Here is a 20,251-nt window from a genome sequence, read left to right on the forward strand (position 1 = left end):
GCTTCAGGTAATCCACAGTTCCACCATTATATCTTTCGTCGTTCCGGCACTTTGGCTGTTCCATGGAGGGCAGTTTTTTGAAGATCAATGGGGTGTTCACACCACTGCACTGAAAGTTGCTCTCCAACCTTCTTGGAACTGTTCACAAAGCACTTATTACTACCAGAAGAACCTCTGTGTGAATTCACCACATTATTAGTACTAGTACATTACATTACATGCATTGAGCAGACACTCTTATCCAGAGCGATGTACAAGACCCTGACAGCAGGGGGCAGCAGTAGACATGCTCCTTGCTCAAGAGCATATCTGCCAGTCCTGCTGGTCCCAAAGGTTCTTCTGTAACCTTTAAGCCATGGCAAGGAAGAGGAGGAGAGTAGTACTGCTTATCACTGTTACCTCACAGCAAGAAGGTTCTGGGTTCGAACCTCATGGTCAGCTGGGGTCTTTCTGTGTAGGTTTCCTCCGACAGTCCAAAGACATGCAGATGAGGCTAACTGGCTGCTCTAAATCCCCCGTGAGTGTGAACGGGTGCTTGTGTGGGGAAACCGGTGATGGATGAATTGTGCTCAAGATAGACACAGCCAGCCCAGTAAGGAGCAGCAACTGACAGGCCAATTGGCGTCAGGGTGAGTGAGTGAATGAATAGTAGTCGTATTTGTCAATTGTACTATTTTACTTCTACTTTTTTTTTTCTTCTTTATTTCTATTTCTTCCTCTTTTACCCTCCTCTCTTCAAAAACCCCACACTACATATAACATTCGCTTCACATCACTACAACACAAGTAAAGTAGCCGACAGAAAAACGTTGCGCTAAAATGAACTGATTTATTTCTTCGATCTGACACCCTGAAGGTTCTTTGCTTTGTCCCTTCGGGAAACCTTTAAACCAGCCAAGCCGTTTTCAACCAGAACATGATCCTTTTTCACCAGGAAGCTCAGGCCTCTGTCCAGACGGACAAATCAAATCTTTTTGAACAACAATCTGATAAAAGGAAATAAAAAGTTTTGGCAGTAAATCAGCTCGTCATGTTTGGAGAAAGAAGGAGCCCATAAACACCATGTCCACACAGTGAAGTGCGGTGGTGGGAGCATCGTCATACAGAGCTGCTTCTCTGCAAACAATACCGGAACGTTCCACACCATTGAAGGCATCATTACAGAACAATTTCATTTCATCAGCCAAGAACAAGACAACGAGCCCAAACATACAGCCGCGATTCTCTAAAATCCATCTTTATAACAGTCAATGTTCTGGTCTCTCATCAGTGGTAATGTAGAATATTTAATTTATTTTAAAAAAAAAAGTTGAATTGCTCATGAAGGTGATCAGCGATATACAGAATTTTATTTAAATAAATGAAATGGAAGCCATCGTACAGGTGAATTACAGTTTTATTATTACATCAGAACAAACTCAAAGAAATTTAAGAACTCCGACGTTTAAGACAAAAAAAAAGTGGAAACTCTTCGGTTTTCCCGGCTGAACGGCAGAAACAATGTAAAACGAAACAAGGGAAAAAAGCGTGCACCTGGAAAACAGTGTTTTTAACTTAAGGAAAAATGTTCCACGCCTAATATATTTTTTTTTCTAAAAAGTGTCTAATTGTTTCATGCACTCCACGTCTTAATGCCCTACGAGTTTGGGTTGAATCAAATTCAGCGGTTTTTAATGTGACTTGTCAGAGAAACACGTGACTTGAACATAATACCTTGTGCACGTCGGCACTAAAACCTCGACGGCTTCGTCCGCGTTTGTATAAACTCCTCTCTAAAATACTGAGACGCTCGGGAAATCTCATCCGTGAAAAATACATGATCTCCAAGTTTTAAAATGAAACTATACATCATTTACACGAGTCTTTAAATTAGCTACGCCTCTCGGGTAAGACTAGAGTAACGGGAAATAAATTTAAATAAACTAAACACGCAGTCAGGTCATTGAGAGAGAGAGAGAGAGAGAGAGAGAGAGAGAGAGAGAGAGAGAAGTGATGAATCAGAACACATGGCAGTGCACTGGACGGGGTTTTAGCTGAAAACTCGATGAGCCGCCGATTCAGGAAGTGGTTCAGAGCAGAGTACCCATGATGCACCTGGGTCGGGAGGCTCCGGTGTGCTGCTGGTGACGTGTGTAAAGCCCAGTGCCGGCCGTGTGCAGCCCGTCCCCGAACCCCACTGTACAGCCGAGTGAACTACGCTGCTGGAGAGCAGGTTCTCCACTGGAGCTCAGTCATAGTGCAGCGCCGTGTAGAAGATTATCCACACCACCTACACACACACACACACACACACACACACAGTTAGTGCATGCATCTTTCATATACATTTTTTTTCCCTTATCTACATTTACTGCATAAGAGCAATTGTGCACTCTGATTGGCTACTCTACTACTAGGATATCAGCTCCTATACTGTGAGTAGAGAAAAACAAAATGGCGGCGCGTGTTGCTGAACCAACTGAGGATGAAAAGAAAAAAAAAAAAAACACTACTCAAAAAACAAAAAAGGAATAAAGTATTTGACGGTAAGAATAATTTTTTTTTTATCATCGCATTTTTCACAAATTGCTCCTGTCATTTCGCCGGTTTGTTTACATTCTAAGCAGGAAATTATTTTGTCTGACACTCTTATTTGATCAAATTTGCGAAAAAACAAATAAAAATGCTGTTTCTCTCAAAATCCAGTGAATGTGGAGAGAATAAAACAGTTATTCCACTCAATCTCGTCGTACATGGATTATAGACAACTCGGTGCTACGCGCCTTGTCTGCTATCGGCTCATGTATGACTCGATTTCGTGGAATAACTAAAATGTGTGTATATACATACACAATATACAGATGGATATAAACATGGATGGCTGTTCATTTAAAAAAAACGTGTAAAAAAAAAAAATCTGCTTGTACACAAAATGTTCCAAAAATCAAAAAGTAAAACCAACACATTTACAGTGTGGGTAATAAGGCCGGAGCGGCGGACATTTACCGGTAAATTTTTGCATTTGTCCGTCTGTATTTCAAAAGCATTAAACAGGATGACCCATAAATAAATAAACAAACGTAAAGATATGGCTCTAATCTACTTCTAATTTTCTTCCAAATGTTACACTGGGCGAATACATCGTGTACTGTGAAACAGGGTCCTCCGTGGGTGCGACTTTAAAAATTCATAACTCCGCCACCCAAATTTACAGGCCCCTCCCCCCGAGCCCTTTCAACTCAGCCCCAGCACAGCCCGCTACTCGCCCTGAAACCCCCGCGTGAGTGCTGCTCGCCAAAAACTTCCACATGAGCCCCGACTCGAGCCAGCCTTTAAAAATTCATAACTCGTCCACCCAAAGTCCTCACCACGCCCAAACTCCACAGGCCCCTCCCTCTCTGAGTGGCACACTAAATAAGACAACAATAATCGACCCAGTATTCTGTTTTTATTGCACGATGCAGCTGAACGAGTGTTTTAGAGTTGACAGGATCTGACTCATCCAGTTGGTTGATTAAGAGCTCAGCTTACATTAAACTCTCCGGTACAGTATTAGGTTCAGTGACAAACTGCCAATCAGTGGCTGTTATGTGCAATTTTTTTTTTTATTCATCATAAGAATGACAGTCAGTCCTATGCTTTGTAGGATGTAGATTTATATTTTAATAGAGTTTTTAATAGAATTTTCTTCCTATTTTCTAAGTTCTAGTCCAGGTAGATTTTAGTCCGAATGCCAAATGATATGACCCTGTTTAGTTCAGAGTCATTTTTATAAAAAAAGGCATTTTGTTCCAAAGTTACTTGGAATCTCATCCTCAAAGTTTTAACTCTTATGTAAGAATAGTTGTATTGTTAATTACTAAATTTCTTACAGACTTCTTATAAGCATACCCTGTGTCCAAAATTGCTCACTCGTTCACTCCTCCCCTACTCACTATCTAGTGAATTACTATATAGAGGACTATATAGTGAGCTCATCGATAAAACTGAAAAACGCTTTCGGACACTACGCCGCCGCACCATTATTTACGTCATTACTGTCGCACGATTAAAACGTGCCGATCAGTCGGCTGGTGGGTTTCAAAATAATAAAACACATGCGTGTGTTTTTGTGATAAATCCATATTATACTGAGCGCATTTCACACATTAATCAATACAAAGTACCTGCAGCTTTCAGTTCTTTTAAACCAAGCTGGAATACTTTCTTTCTTCTTTGCCGCTGCATTTTATTAAATCAAATCTGAGACTTTTAGATTGATTTCTTTCAGCGCGACCGCAATCCATGATGGGATATATTGCTTTGGTTAGTGACCATCGTTGTACACTACTTTTCGCAATGCATTGTGGGACACTGAGTGCACTATATAGGGTGTAAATAATCCTCACCATTTCGGACAGCACTACAAAATGGCGTCCTCACTATACAGCGAATAGGGAGCGAATAGGGAGCGATTTCAGACACAGGGAAAGTATAAAATAGTCATTGTTGACAAGGTTCCATGAGTGTTATTACAGTACCTATATACTGTATGAGGACCAATAATGCAATAATTTACAAATCTCAAAAACTGATATTGTATTCAGAATAGAACATAGACAACATATCAAATGTCAAAAGTGAGACAGTTTGAAATTTCATGCCAAATATTGGCTCATTTGAAATTTCATGACAGCAACACATCTCAAAAAAGTTGGGACAGGGGCAATAAGAGGCTGGAAAAGTTAAAGGTACAAAAAAGGAATAGCTGGAGGACCAAATTGCAACTCATTAGGTCAATTGGCAATAGGTCATTAACATGACTGGGTATAAAAAGAGCATCTTGGAGTGGCAGCGGCTCTCAGAAGTAAAGATGGGAAGAGGATCACCAATCCCCCTAATTCTGCGCCGACAAATAGTGGAGCAATATCAGAAAGGAGTTCGACAGTGTAAAATTGCAAAGAGTTTGAACATATCATCATCTACAGTGCATAATATCATCAAAAGATTCAGAGAATCTGGAAGAATCTCTGTGCGTAAGGCTCAAGGCCGGAAAACCATACTGGGTGCCCGTGATCTTCGGGCCCTTAGACGGCACTGCATCGCATACAGGCATGCTTCTGTATTGGAAATCACAAAATGGGCTCAGGAATATTTCCAGAGAACATTATCTGTGAACACAATTCACCGTGCCATCCGCCGTTGCCAGCTAAAACTCTATAGTTCAAAGAAGAAGCCGTATCTAAACATGATCCAGAAGCGCAGACGTCTTCTCTGGGCCAAGGCTCATTTAAAATGGACTGTGGCAAAGTGGACAACTGTTCTGTGGTCAGACGAATCAAAATTTGAAGTTCTTTATGGAAATCAGGGACGCCGTGTCATTCAGACTAAAGAGGAGAAGGACGACCCGAGTTGTTATCAGCGCTCAGTTCAGAAGCCTGCATCTCTGATGGTATGGAGTTGCATTAGTGCGTGTGGCATGGGCAGCTTACACATCTGGAAAGACACCATCAATGCTGAAAGGTATATCCAGGTTCTAGAGCAACATATGCTCCCATCCAGACGACGTCTCTTTCAGGGAAGACCTTGCATTTTCCAACATGACAATGCCAAACCGCATACTGCATCAATTACAGCATCATGGCTGCGTAGAAGAAGGGTCCGGGTACTGAACTGGCCAGCCTGCAGTCCAGATCTTTCACCCATAGAAAACATTTGGCGCATCATAAAACGGAAGATACGACAAAAAAGACCTAAGACAGTTGAGCAACTAGAATCCTACATTAGACAAGAATGGGTTAACATTCCTATCCCTAAACTTGAGCAACTTGTCTCCTCAGTCCCCAGACGTTTACAGACTGTTGTAAAGAGAAAAGGGGATGTCTCACAGTGGGAAACATGGCCTTGTCCCAACTTTTTTGAGATGTGTTGTTGTCATGAAATTTAAAAATCACCTAATTTTTCTCTTTAAATGATACATTTTCTCAGTTTAAACATTTGATATGTCATCTATGTTCTATTCTGAATAAAATATGGAATTTTGAAACTTCCACATCATTGCATTCCGTTTTTATTTACAATTTATACCTTATCCCAACTTTTTTGGAATCGGGGTTGTACGATTAGTCATTTATATAGGTAGCGGTCTGAGTGAATGACCTTGACGTCCGTAACGTCACAGCAGGAAGTCTATCGGTCTCATCGCCATTTCCGCTATACTAAAACACAGAGCTGACTGCAACTCCGATCCTCCATTTTGAGCTAATTTATCGCCATGCCACGTAGATGTGTTGCTGGCCGGTGCAGCAACACGACAGAAGGTGGATTTACGTTGCATTCATGGCCTAAGAATGTTCAAACTGCAAAGATTTGGACGAGTTTTGCGAGAAGTCCACGGGCACATTGGGTGGCTACGAAGTGGTCTCTCTTCTGCTCTGCACATTTTACTGAAGACTCGTACGAGACCTCTGATCTGCTGAGGAGCGTTGGCTATAAGCCCAGATTGAAAGAGGGTGCAGTATCAACAATTAAAGAAAAAGAAAACCACAAGAAAAAGGAAAGCAAGTTCAGTTGCACCAGTTCTCCCGCAGCGTGAGCCGAGGGCTGTTGCTAAAACCCGGGACGGGACATATTATTGCTCAGGTAGTGACCTCCCCGCGGTTGTTGGATTTAGACAGCTGTTTGTGAAAGAAAACCCCATTTGACATAAAAAAAGGGCGTCTGTAAAAATCAGGGCTTTGAACCGGTTCAAGGAACGAAAACGAAAACCGGGAACTTTTTCTATTTCACATGGAACAGAAACGAAACCAGAAACTTTATTATTTTTTATGTTCCGGAACAGAAACACTTATTAAAAATAATGGTAACCGGTTAATACCGGTTTTTATTTCGTTCCTCAGAGTTTCCATAGCCTACAAATTAAAAAGCCATTCTTCTCCTGCGCAAGTTTCTATGACCCGCTGGGGTTCACTTCCTGTGTGACGTTCGCTGACTGAATGGAGAGAGCGGGAAGGTGGACTGCTATCACGTCTCCATGTGATAATAAGTGCATTACTGAGTGTCTGAGCAAAGAAGAGCCTGAACGATGCAACCTCCCTATTGGCTGTTTGTAAAAATGTATCAGTTGTTGCCCTTCCCACGGGAATCATCGCGGGCTCGAGAGACGAGACCTGACGAGTTAGTTCGTTGGTAGCAGAACAAAATGTCTGGACACAAATCGGGTTTTCAGAAAAGGAAAGAAAATAAACGGAGGGTTGAAAATACAAAAAAGGAGGCAGAAAATGCAAAACGAGTTTTAAGGTAGGACAAATGGTTAGTTTTCTGAGGCAGCCCGCCGTGGCTGCCTGCAGGCTTATTTATTATAGCCCATTTAGTTAAAATAGTTGATATAAAATGTTTATAGTTATGTGATGGTTGTCCTGATTTAGACTGGTTTTTTTTGGGGGGGGGTTGCGCGATGTTGCACCCGGGTCCAGATTAGGGCAGAACCGGCCCTGGCTACATTTCAGGTGTAGTTTGTTTTATGTATGTATGCATGTATTTGCATAGATGTGTACTTGGTCTTCCAATTTGGCGCCTAACAAAATCTCGCAGCGCGGTGACGTCATGCGGTAGCCCTCTATAGGGCCTGACTAGCCTTTGGTAACACACTAAACGAATTCTCTTTCATTTTTGGCACTTTTTCTGTTTGTGTAGATGGGAAGACATACTGAGAATCCAAATCGCCAACATTTGAAATAATAATTGTTTTGAATTATTTCTTGTCTTATTTAATGAAGGTTGTAATAGAATTAGCCTACATTTGGCTTAAGCTGGATGAGACAGAGACATAATTTTATAGCCATTTGTTAAACAGCTGACAGGGAACGTAATTAACCGTTCCGGGAACGAAATTTTTTTGTTCTAACCGGTTCGGGAACATCTATTTAATGGTGGAACCCAAAACCGGAAACGTTAAAATTCCGTTTCTGTTCGGAACGAACCAATAGGAAAAAAATTCTGGTTCAAAGCCCTGGTAAAAATACACATTAATAAAAAGATGCTTGTTAAACAGTTGTAAAATTAAAGTCCCGAATAATTTTTCTTAATTATACACATCTGCTTGCAGCCAAAACTCATCCGATTATACTGCATGTTGTTTGTATAAAAATTTTGAAAAATACTCCTTCGCACTCTATAAATATAAAATCTCACTGTGTAGTGGTGCTTGAAAGTATGTGCACCTCAAGGATTAGCAGTTCATTTGAAGGTGAGATTAGAGTCAGATGTTTTCAGTCAGTGGGGCGATCAGATGCGTGTTCGCTCCGTTTCATGTAAAGAACAGCTCCATCAACGTTTGATCAATACAACCTGTCCATGGAAGTTTATCGAAACTTCACAAACAGACTCCTTTCTTTAACTGGGTTCTTTATCTCATGAAAATCTGATGCTTTAGGTCACATTTATTCATAAATATAGAAAACTCAAAGGGGTCACAAACATTCAAGCAACACTGTGGGTACAGAAAAATTAAAAATCTTAAATTTTAAAAAGCCAACCCTAAAATATTCATATGCAAGACGAATGAGCGGTATTAAAGGGACGATCTGAAACAGAGGACGCCGTCGCAGGATGTGCGAGTGTCTTTACCAGGAATAAAGCAAAAGAGGTCATGAAGCCTTCCTTGGTGAGCTCCCACGTTCCTCCGTACTCCTCCTCATCCACCTGCTGGAAGCTGCTGAAGTAAACGTACAGGACGCCGGCGTTCACCATGCAGAAGCTGCACAACACAAGAACATCACGTTTATCACACACCAAACAACAATGAGAAACAACACCCATCTGACTACTACTACTACTACTACTATAATAACAACAACAACAACAGTGGTACTTGAAAGTTTGTGAACCCTTTAGAATTTTCTACATTTCTGCATAAATATGATCAAAAACATCATCAGATTTTCACAAGTCCTAAAAGTAGATAAAGAGAACCCAGTTAAACAAATGAGACAAAAATATTATACTTGGTCATTTATTTATTGAGGAAAATTATCCAATATTACATATCTGTGAGTGGCAAAAGTATGTGAACCTTTGCTTTCAGTATCTGGTGTGATCCCCTTGTGCAGCAATAACTGCAACTAAACGTTTGCGGTAACTGTTGATCAGTCCTGCACACCGGCTTGGAGGAATTTTAGCCCGTTCCTCCGTACAGAACAGCTTCAACTCTGGGATGTTGGTGGGTTTCCTCACATGAACTGCTCGCTTCAGGTCCTTCCACAACATTTCCATTGGATTAAGGTCAGGACTTTGACTTGGCCATTCCAAAACATTAACTTTATTCTTCTTTAACCATTCTTTGGTAGAACGACTTGTGTGCTTAGGGTCGTTGTCTTGCTGCATGACCCACCTTCTCTTGAGATTCAGTTCATGGACAGATGTCCTGACATTTTCCTTTAGAATTCGCTGGTATAATTCAGAATTCATTGTTCCATCAATGATGGCAAGCTGTCCTGGCCCAGATGCAGCAAAACAGGCCCAAACCATGATACTACCACCACCATGTTTCACAGATGGGAGAAGGTTCTTATGCTGGAATGCAGTGTTTTCCTTTCTCCAAACATAACGCTTCTCATTTAAACCAAAAAGTTCTATTTTGGTCTCATCTGTCCACAAAACATTTTTCCAATAGCCTTCTGGCTTGTCCACGTGATCTTTAGCAAACTGCAGATGAGCAGCAATGTTCTTTTTGGAGAGGAGTGGCTTTCTCCTTGCAACCCTGCCATGCACACCATTGTTGTTCAGTGTTCTCCTGATGGTGGACTCATGAACATTAACATTAGCCAATGTGAGAGAGGCCTTCAGTTGCTTAGAAGTTACCCTGGGGTCCTTTGTGACCTCACCAACTATTACACGCCTTGCTCTTGGAGTGATCTTTGTTGGTCAACCACTCCTGGGGAGGGTAACAATGGTCTTGAATTTACTCCATTTGTACACAATCTGTCTGACTGTGGATTGGTGGAGTCCAAACTCTTTAGAGATGGTTTTGTGACCTTTTCCAGCCTGATGAGCATCAACACTTTTCTGAGGTCCTCAGAAATCTCCTTTGTTCGTGCCATGATACACTTCCACAAACATGTTGTGAAGATCAGACTTTGATAGATCCCTGTTCTTTAAATAAAACAGGGTGCCCACTCGCACCTGATTGTCATCCCATTGATTGAAAACACCTGACTCTAATTTCACCTTCAAATTAACTGCCAATCCTAGAGGTTCACATACTTTTGCCACTCACAGATGTGTAATATTGGATAATTTTCCTCAATAAATAAATGACCAAGTATATTATTTTTGTCTCATTTGTTTAACTGGGTTCTCTTTATCTACTTTTAGGACTTGTGTGAAAATCTGATGTTGTTTTAGGTCATATTTATGCAGAAATATAGAAAATTCTCAAGTGTTCACAAACTTTCAAGCACCACTGTAAGTGACAGGTATTCGCTGTGATCCTGATCATCATGCGGTTCTGTATAACTTATCACGTACATTATTTATTAGTTTATTAATAATTTGTCTGAGTTATTAGCAATATTAAATGGAGATATAGCAAGAAAAATCGGTTATTTATTTATATCAGTCATGTTAAACTGTAAAATGTTAGCATTCATAGCTTACCTTTTCGGTGTTAAGAAGTTTTAAAGTATATTTATTAAAAATAATGATACTTTTTAAAACAAACCTCTATAATAAATATGCCTTTAATAAATAAATCGGGTGTTTTTTAATAAATGAAACACTTCTGTATTACTGAGAGTCTCATGAAATCACAGAAATAAAATCTCTCGGAGAACCCGGAAGTGATTTCTGTCAAACCATCCGGAATAAGGACCTACATGGCGATTCCCAGGAAGCCCTTCAGTGGAACGACGCCCCAGATGACTCCCAGGATGATGGCGATGATCTGTCTGAACCAGTACACCACGTCTAAAAACTCATCCTGCAGGAAGGAGAAAAATAAATTATAGTTTAGTGGGAAATAAGACGAGTCTCATTACAGAAATTTATTTATTTACTACTTCAGACGAAACAGCACCTAAAACTGCAATCATTGATTGTGTAACTGCATTTTTTTTGTTAATAAAACTTCGTGTACATTAAAACATGGACGTTATGTAAAACATGACCAAATCTAAAGGTGGATAAAGTTGTGGCCTCAGCACAAGTGTATTAAATGGCTGAGAAAATCCATTTGGAAAGCTGGGCGGGCTGGCTGTGTGTGTGTGTGTCCTCCTGTCAATCATTTTATACACACTGTATTCTACAGGTCACTGTAGAGCCTAGGGGCGGAGCTTCCTGAACACATGGGCAGGGTTCAAGGAGTTTAAAAAAAATAAGTGTTTAAGCTAGAAAATTAATCTTACCTTAACGCACCTATAATTTTACATTAAAGGAAAAAAAAAATCCACACTTCAAATTAATTTTATTTTAGCTTCTCTCATTTTTTTTTGTTGTGTTATTTGACACAATGAGCAATAACAATTATATACACACCTTGTTTTTTAATTACATGTTTATTTCTTCATTTCATAAACCTCTGGATTTTTCTACATAATCTGTACAACAGTTGTAATAATAATAATAAGAAGAAGAAGAAGAATAAGAATAATAATAAGCAATATTCATCTTTAATTATTGAAATAATTTTTTTATTCCTGATCTCTTTATTGCCATTTTATTTTAATAAAACAATTTATGGGAAATAATTCTGGAACATGCAGCTTGGTGCTTCACAAAAGTAAATTTAAAAAAAAAATCTAATCAATTTTTTGAAAGGAGCAAAAGAAAGTATTATTAAAAAATTATTTTTTAAAAATAAAATGTAAAATTTTATATTCCTGATTATTATTTGAGGCGCAGAACGGTGTGGCAGCGAGGAAGACCATCCCTCCTCCCAACCACCGGGTGCTGCGTCTGACCACGGCCGACGTGAGGAAAACTCTACGCACGGAAGGCTGCTGGACCAGACAACATCCCGGTAAAGTGCTCAGAGGATGTGTGGACCAGCTGGCAGATGTTCTCATGGACATCAACATCTCCCTGAGCAACGCCATCATTCTAAAGTGCTTCGAGACCACTCCCATCGTCCCCGTGCTGAAGAAGTCCTAAGTGTCCTGCCTCAATGAGGACCGTCCTGTTGCACTCACACCCATCATTCTTCATGAGGCACATAAACGCCCTGCTGCCTCCCTCACTGGACCCCCTGCAGTTCACGCATCACTGTAACCCAGATGTCTCAAAAGTAGCCGGTCGGCAGCGACAAATCGCCGTCTGTTTTTCACAGAGTAACAAAAAATATTTGTGTTTACATATCTGTCCAAAACTGAACAGCGTGTGATGTGAAACTAAGTTTTATTCAACTAAATAATGGCCAGATACTAACACATCCGAAGGAAACAGAGGCAGCTGTTACACTGCCGTGTGCTATAACTAAGCTGCAATCTGATTGGCTGACGAGGTGTTGACAATGTTTCGTGCACTGTGATTGAGCTGCACTACCACATGGCGACTAAGAAGCGGAGCGGCGCGTTAGATGCCTGGTTTTCAAAAAGGCCTCAAACCACGGGCAAGTCTGTAATTTTAGCCGTCGCTCTGATTACTGAGTGAAATACGTCTGTGTATGGGGCCGTGTATAAATGCTGGTCAGCTAAATATTAAATTATAAATATTGATCGGTATTCCATAGTTGTATACGGCCTGTTTTGGATCAAACCCGCCCACTCGGCACGCTCACGTTGTTTACATTTTGACTCGTGATGGAATGCAGTGCGTCCTTGTAGAGGAGTCACATATCGAGACTCAACATCTGTCATTCAGTTAATCAACCTGAATCAGGTTCAGGACCTGATCTCTCTCTCACACTGTTACAGAAGCTTTAGGGTTAGATCAATACTCCGACTGCTCAGAAATTAATGAATCAAAAAGAAATTTGACTGCACAAAACTTACATTTTTGATGTTCACAAAATCCAGTTATTGTAACTATTACTTGATTTTGTAAACATCAAAATTATATAAAAGTTCTGTATTGCCAAATTTCTTTTTGATTCATTACTATATGGCAGTTCTGTTAAAATTTCTCATATATTGATTACCATCACTTCAGACTCTATTTTGCTGTTTACAATAAATTGGAAATTCCTCCCCAAACGCCTTGAAACAGCGTCTCAGATGAACCCAGTTTTCTCGCCTATGGCTGACGGTGAAGGGCTTCAGCCTTTTTAACTGGACCCTCCTACTGTCTGCCTCGGACTCTTTTATTCCCCTGAACTTTGAGACTGCTGTAGTTTATTGTCTGCAGCATTGCACTCGCTGCACTGTGTGTGTGTGTGTGTGTGTGTGTGTTTTGTCCTGTGATGTTTAACAGAGCCCCGCGGTCCTGGAGAAGCGTCATTTCATTTTAGCCGTATCTGGGTGAAGTTACAAATAAAAGAACCTTAACCTTATAATTCAGAATTTGTTGTTATCCATCTTCATTACATGAAATTTCTTAATTTTCACATTAATAATAAATAATAATAATAAAAACTGTCTGTCGATAAAATGCTAACTGTAGCAGTTTAATCGAATCAGCCAGTGAGCAGTGTTAGCAATAAAGGTTTAAAGCTAAACATGCTCATTTCACCAACCAGAGAAATTAATAAATATTAAACTCCAGTGTTTGTGTACAGTGAGCACGTGAGCGAGAGAGAGAGAGAGAACGAGCGCGGGCACTGTACTACATGCACACAGGCATGCTTCTGTATTGGAAATCACAAAATGGGCTCAGGAATATTTCCAGAGAACATTGTCTGTGAACACAATTCACCGTGCCATCCGCCGTTGCCAGCTAAAACTCTATAGTTCAAAGAAGAAGCCGTATCTAAACATGATCCAGAAGCGCAGACGTCTTCTCTGGGCCAAGGCTCATTTAAAATGGACTGTGGCAAAGTGGAAAACTGTTCTGTGGGCAGACGAATCAAAATTTGAAGTTCTTTATGGAAATCAGGGACGCCGTGTCATTCGGACTAAAGAGGAGAAGGACGACCCGAGTTGTTATCAGCGCTCAGTTCAGAAGCCTGCATCTCTGATGGTATAGAGATCTTGCAGTCACGTGACCGGAAAGTACACAACCGCCATCTTGTCGGTCAAAAACACCGCTGAATACTGCTGCACTCGTGTACAGAATGGATCAATTTCAACCGACGGACTACACGGCTCATTTTTCTAATGAACAGATAACTAGATATATGTCTAAAATAAACGATCTACAGATTAGTGACCCTTATGGCTTACCGGACGGAGTTTTCACGACCGGATTTTGAACTGCCAGCGGAATACCCGGACGTGTATAATTACCTCATTAACTTTCCGTCGCTGTTCAGTGGTGAAGCACTGCGTGCTTATAAATCTCTGGACAGTTATCTCTACAGAAATTCAGGATTTGTCAGCGACTCAGATGTGGCATCTTGTAAACAAGAATCCTCATTGGATGGGTAAGTCACTTAAGTATTGAGTATAGCACTGACCAGCCGATTATAGAATAGAATAAGGTAATTCCAGCTGTAATTCCAAATCGTCCGTCTTGTTTACATGGATCTGGCGTTGGAGAGGTAGAGGCTTAGCAGTGGAGGTTTGAGTGGCTGTTTTCTGAGCTTAGTCAACAGGCCGGCTCTGCAGCCTCGCTTTTGCTTCCGCTCCTGGCGCCGCCTCCTTCGCTTTGCTTCCGATAACAATCCACGGAGACCCCGCTGGTCTCGCTATCTCGTCCGGAATGTTTTTTTTTTTTTCTCGTCCGGAATGTTGTGCATGTGATGGAAATTGCTACAAACCGTCATTTTCTGCTGGAAACCAATGTCCAGTAAGTCCATACGGTTGTAGTGGATATTGAAGTCCGGTACAGACGAACAACACGCAAAAACACACACAAAAAACGTGCACAGATAGGGAGAGCTTGTAGCCGCTGCCGTTGTAGTAGAATTGTATATAGTAGGGTTTTCCAGAAGAAAAGGTAGAAGTAAAAGCAGAAGTAGAACCAGAAGTAGAAGGCGGAATATGGCGTTTGACCGACAAGATGGCGTCTGTCACAATCTGGATCGGCTGTGACGTCACATGCAAGTGCTCCATAGGGTTGCATTAGTGCGTGTGGCATGGGCAGCTTACACATCTGGAAAGACACCATCAATGCTGAAAGGTATATCCAGGTTCTAGAGCAACATATGCTCCCATCCAGACGACGTCTCTTTCAGGGAAGACCTTGCATTTTCCAACATGACAATGCCAAACTACATACTGCATCAATTACAGGATCATGGCTGCGTAGAAGAAGGGTCCGGGTACTGAACTGGCCAGCCTGCAGTCCAGATCTTTCACCCATAGAAAACATTTGGCGCATCATAAAACGGAAGATACGACAAAAAAGACCTAAGACAGTTGAGCAACTAGAATCCTACATTAGACAAGAATGGGTTAACATTCCTATCCCTAAACTTGAGCAACTTGTCTCCTCAGTCCCCAGACGTTTACAGACTGTTGTAAAGAGAAAGGGGATGTCTCACAGTGGGAAACATGGCCTTGTCCCAACTTTTTTGAGATGTGTTGTTGTCATGAAATTTAAAATCACCTAATTTTTCTCTTTAAATGATACATTTTCTCAGTTTAAACATTCGATATGTCATCTATGTTCTATTCTGAATAAAATATGGAATTTTGAAACTTCCACATCATTGCATTCCGTTTTTATTTACAATTTGTCCCAACTTTTTTGGAATCGGGGTTGTATATATACACAGTGTGTGTGTATACAGTATGTATGTACGTACACACACACAAAAAAATTTATATTATATATATATATATATATATATATATATAACACACACAGAGTGTGTGTGTGTGTGTGTGTGCGCGCGCGTGTGTATATACAGTGTGTGTAGTGTGCATGTGTATATTATTTATATATATATATATATATATATATATATATATATATATATATATATATATATATAATGTGTGTGTGTGTGTGTGTGTCACCTTGTCCTCCCACACCGCTCTGCCGCTCAGCGCTTTGCTCCATGTGGACTGTTTGTGTTTGAGCCCTCCGTTGGCTACCGGAGCCTCCTCTCTCCGCTTCCCCGAGCCGCTGGTCATCCTGCAGCGCCGGCCTCCGTCTCTCTGCGGCTCTCACAAACAAACACCGAGTCCCGACACAACTTTAATCCCCTCTCTCTCTCTCTCTCTCTCTCCCTCAGCGCTTCAGGAGCTTTCACACTGCTGACGCTTCAAATTGACGGGTTGAGAAGAGGACACTGCGCGTGCGCACACTCGACTTGACCCTCTGAGGTCACGTCCAATCAGCGAGTGCGACGTCTGCGCTGTCAGCCAATCAGATTTCGGCATGAGTCTATGGGAAAAGAGTGAGCGGCGCCTCTACAGGTGAGGCGGTGCTACTGCAACACACCGGATTATTTTCATTAAATAAACTTTAACCAGAAATTTCACTTTAATCTGTGAAATTGTTCATAAAATTATGACTATGTTGCAATATAAGGTTCTTTAATGCAATTTTTAGGTTTAAAATGTTTATTTTTATTTCCATTATATTACCCAGATACATTTTTAAATTATTATTATTATTATTATTATTATTATTATTAATTTTAAATTATTTCTTATAAGCCTGTGTTTTGCAATACCAAGACGTTTACCATACTAAACAGAAATTAGTACACTTTTTTTATTTACACTAAGACTTTTCCGTGATAAAACTGCATCCGATCCCAGCTCATCATAACCATCATCCCGGCTCTTCTGGAGGACAAGCTTTCCCAGCTGAACATGCCTGACTCCACTTGCAGGTGGATCACTGACTTCCTGTCTGACAGGAAGCAGCACGTGAAGCTGGGGAAACATGTCTCCGACTCCCAAACCATCAGCACCGGATCCCCCCAAGGCTGCGTCCTCTCTCCTCTGCTCTTCTCCCTGGACACCAACAGCCGCATCTCCAGTCATCAGTCTATCAAGCTCCTGAAGTTCTCAGACGGCACCGCCCTCATTGGACTCATCTCTGATGAGGACGAGTTTGCCTGCAGGTGGGAGATTGACCATCTGGTGTCCTGGTGCAGGCAGAACAACTTTGAGCTCAATGCTCTAAAGAGAATGGAGATGATTCTAGACTTCAGGAGCAGCTCTGCCACATCACCCTGTTTAACTTCCCAGTAATCTCTGTGGTTACAGTATTTCCGTTTCCTGGGCGCTATAATCACTCAGGACCTTAAGTGGGAGATGTATACCTGCTCTCTCACCAAGAAAGCACAGCAGAGGATGTACTTCCTGCAGCAGTTGAAGTTTGATCTGCCAAAGACAATGATGGTGCACCATCATTGAGTCCATCCTCACCACCTCCATCACCATCTGGTACAAGGGCAGACTGCAGCGCATCATTTGCTCTGCTGAGAGGACAAATGGCTGCAACCTTCCATCTCTTCAGGACCTGTATGACTCCAGGACCCTGAGGAGAGCAGAAAGGATCGTGGCTGACCCCTCTCACAAACGTTTTTGATCACTCCCTTCTGGTAGGAGGTTGTGGTCCATTAGAACCAGAACCTCACGCCATAAGGCCAGCTTTTTCCCTCCTGCAGCTGCATCATCAATAAAGTCAGAGACCCCACTGACTCTAAACTCCAACCTCACACTTCTAATCTGTGACATTAATGCGCTTTGAACTGCCATTTTGCACATTTCAAGGTCATATCATACATCTTCATTCTGTGAACCTTTATTGTACATTCCGGCGCACAGTGTGCACCTTGGTTACTGACTTCGCCCATTACACATACTCTTTTCCTCTCTCACACACTCATCATATCTCTTCTCCATCTTCATCATGTGACCTATTTTTGCACATTCCGAACATAATTTACAGCTTGGGCTTCAACAACTCATGCACATGTCCACTTTTCATATTTGTATATCTCAGATGCTTCTATTTCTTATTCTATGTACTTTATAAAGCTACTCTTTGTCTTCGCTAAATTATTCTATATATAGTGTGCAATACTACTCCATGCATGAACAACGTTTAATTATGTGACTAAAATGAAAGTTCAATTGGTCAAAGGGTGTGTAAAAATAGTATCCATATGAAAAAGGACCACTGATCATTTTATCAGTTTAAAAATGTCCCTCTTTTTGCATATTTTCTTCACATAACATACTCAGTATGCCATTTATAACTAATCCATACTAATGTTTCAATAATAGTAAAGAATCAATGGCTATATGATACAGCAACCATGTGTACTACACTACTAAATAGTATGTATACAGTGTTTCCTACAGACCAGGTAGCAATTTGTGATGCTCCACTGTGCCGATGAGGGAATCGTGCGCGGTGGTGTCGTGGCGGTCGGTGGAGTCGGTCATTGGGGTGTATGCAAAGTGTTTACAGCGGGCGGTGTTCAAACACACAGTATTTTTCTTCAGAGTCACCTGCTGGGACTATTTTAAAGCTACAAGAAGCATTTGAGATTATTCAGTTCAATCTAAATTCTTTTAAGTTCTTTAAGAGAAGACAGCTAAAACAATTTTTACCAGAACCCTGCCTGGTTTCATTCCTCGACCCAACTTTACATTACAGGGCAGGCCATTAGTTTGCTGGGCTTGATGTTGGTGGAAAACATGTCTTTTAAATTTATGAAAATTACTCACCAAAATTGAAGTTAAAGTTTAGTTTTTTGCCTTTTTGGTGGCAATCTTTCAATCATTCTTTTGTTGACATTCAAGGAATAAATTGCAAAAAACAAGCTGGAGGTTTTTATTTTAAATATTGAACTCAACACTTACCTCAACCAATACTAAAATGAAATAAATAGTATAATGTAACAAAATAATAATAAAGTAAAATATCATAATTCGATGTAAGAAACCACTTAAGGTAACACCAAGGCAACTAACAATAATGAAAAAGCATTACCCTAATTGGTGCAAAGCCTGCATGCCCTATCAGAACATTTAATTCTGCGTGGCTTCCTGAAAAAAAACTCAAATGCCCTATCGTAAGGGAAGTCACTGGGTTCGGGACCATTTATGAAGATTCGTAAGCAGGCTGCCAGGTGTTCCCCTTGGAGCCTGTCATGGTCCTACCTGTGGTTTTCCTCTCTTCAGGTAACAATTCCACTCCTCTCCACTCAGTATTACCTGCCACGCCCGCATACTCCTCCTCTTATTAACTTTCAGTAGCTGTCATTGGCTGTTGCCCATCACCTGCTCCTCCTCTGTGGGTATTTAAACTGCAGTCCTCCCAAGCTTCAGCGTCAGATCGTCTTCAAGGCATCGACTCCGTCAACTCTTCAGTCCTGGTAACCTGACCCTGCATTTCTGTCCCTAATCTTGCTACCTGATCTGTGACTCTATGTTCCAGCCTGTTCCCTAACTCTTGCCTGTTGCGCTGTCCTGTCTGTCTGCTGAGGGACTGCTTGCTGGGAGACTGCCTGAAACCCAAGTGCTGTCAGCTTACAGCCACGCTACTCTGACAACGCCTGATCCCGTCTGATCTCAGAAGTTGAGCCCGGTTAGTACTTGGATGGGAGACCGCAGACATCACCACCATGCTCCCACCAGCCATCCCTGCCTCTCAGTCCTCCGGCCACTGAACTTCACACACACATCCTCCCAACTCCCTTTCCCCTACTATCAATAAAACTCAATATTTAACTTGCGCTCTTGGGTCCTCGTCTGTTTATCCTGACAGGAGCCTATTCCTGAGGTCTGTTTTAATCTATGGATAAAGTACATTTTCTTTATCAAAGCACTACATTTCCATTACATCAAAAAAATAAAGGAATACTGAATTTCTATGTGCTTACCCTATTCATAGCTGAGAAATCCAGTGCAGTGATGGTTTAGCTACTTCGCCAATAAAGCTAATAAAGATGTTTCTTAAAATATTCAGATTTTATGCTTCAGATAGCATCAACTAGGCATCCCTGCGAGTATAGCATTTTATTTAGGCTAGTGGGAAATCCTTATTTATTGTGAATGTCAAGCCATTATTAATAAACTTGCATGAATAAACGGGATAATGCAATAAGGCCGGTTCCTCGCGTCAAGCTGCTACTGTCTGCATCAAAATTGGTTTATAGCCTGACTCAGGGACGTCCGTTTCCTGTAAGCCAAGAAGGCTATGATAAAGCTCATCACGAGCACGACGTAGGCTACCTTTTAAAATAAGGGGTCGGAAGGCGAATCGGGAAGGCTGCGTTATTCAGGGATGA

At 41.2% G+C, this 20,251-nt stretch overlaps 1 protein-coding gene across 1 annotated transcript; it reads right to left on the reverse strand.

Moving 5' to 3' along the window:
• Window positions 1–1,378: 1,378 nt before the first annotated feature.
• rab5if (RAB5 interacting factor) lies at window positions 1,379–16,301 on the reverse strand. The gene is made up of 4 exons (XM_060936708.1): window positions 16,011–16,301; window positions 10,833–10,936; window positions 8,587–8,716; window positions 1,379–2,269 (listed from the first exon to the last, which is right to left on the reverse strand). Exons 1-4 carry the CDS (start codon window positions 16,125–16,127, stop codon window positions 2,228–2,230), a joined length of 393 nt encoding a protein of 130 aa, XP_060792691.1. The 5' UTR covers window positions 16,128–16,301; the 3' UTR covers window positions 1,379–2,227.
• Between the last annotated feature and the right edge of the window lie 3,950 nt (window positions 16,302–20,251).

This window comes from Neoarius graeffei, chromosome 13 (assembly GCF_027579695.1).
Source record: "Neoarius graeffei isolate fNeoGra1 chromosome 13, fNeoGra1.pri, whole genome shotgun sequence".
Lineage (NCBI taxonomy): Eukaryota > Metazoa > Chordata > Actinopteri > Siluriformes > Ariidae > Neoarius > Neoarius graeffei.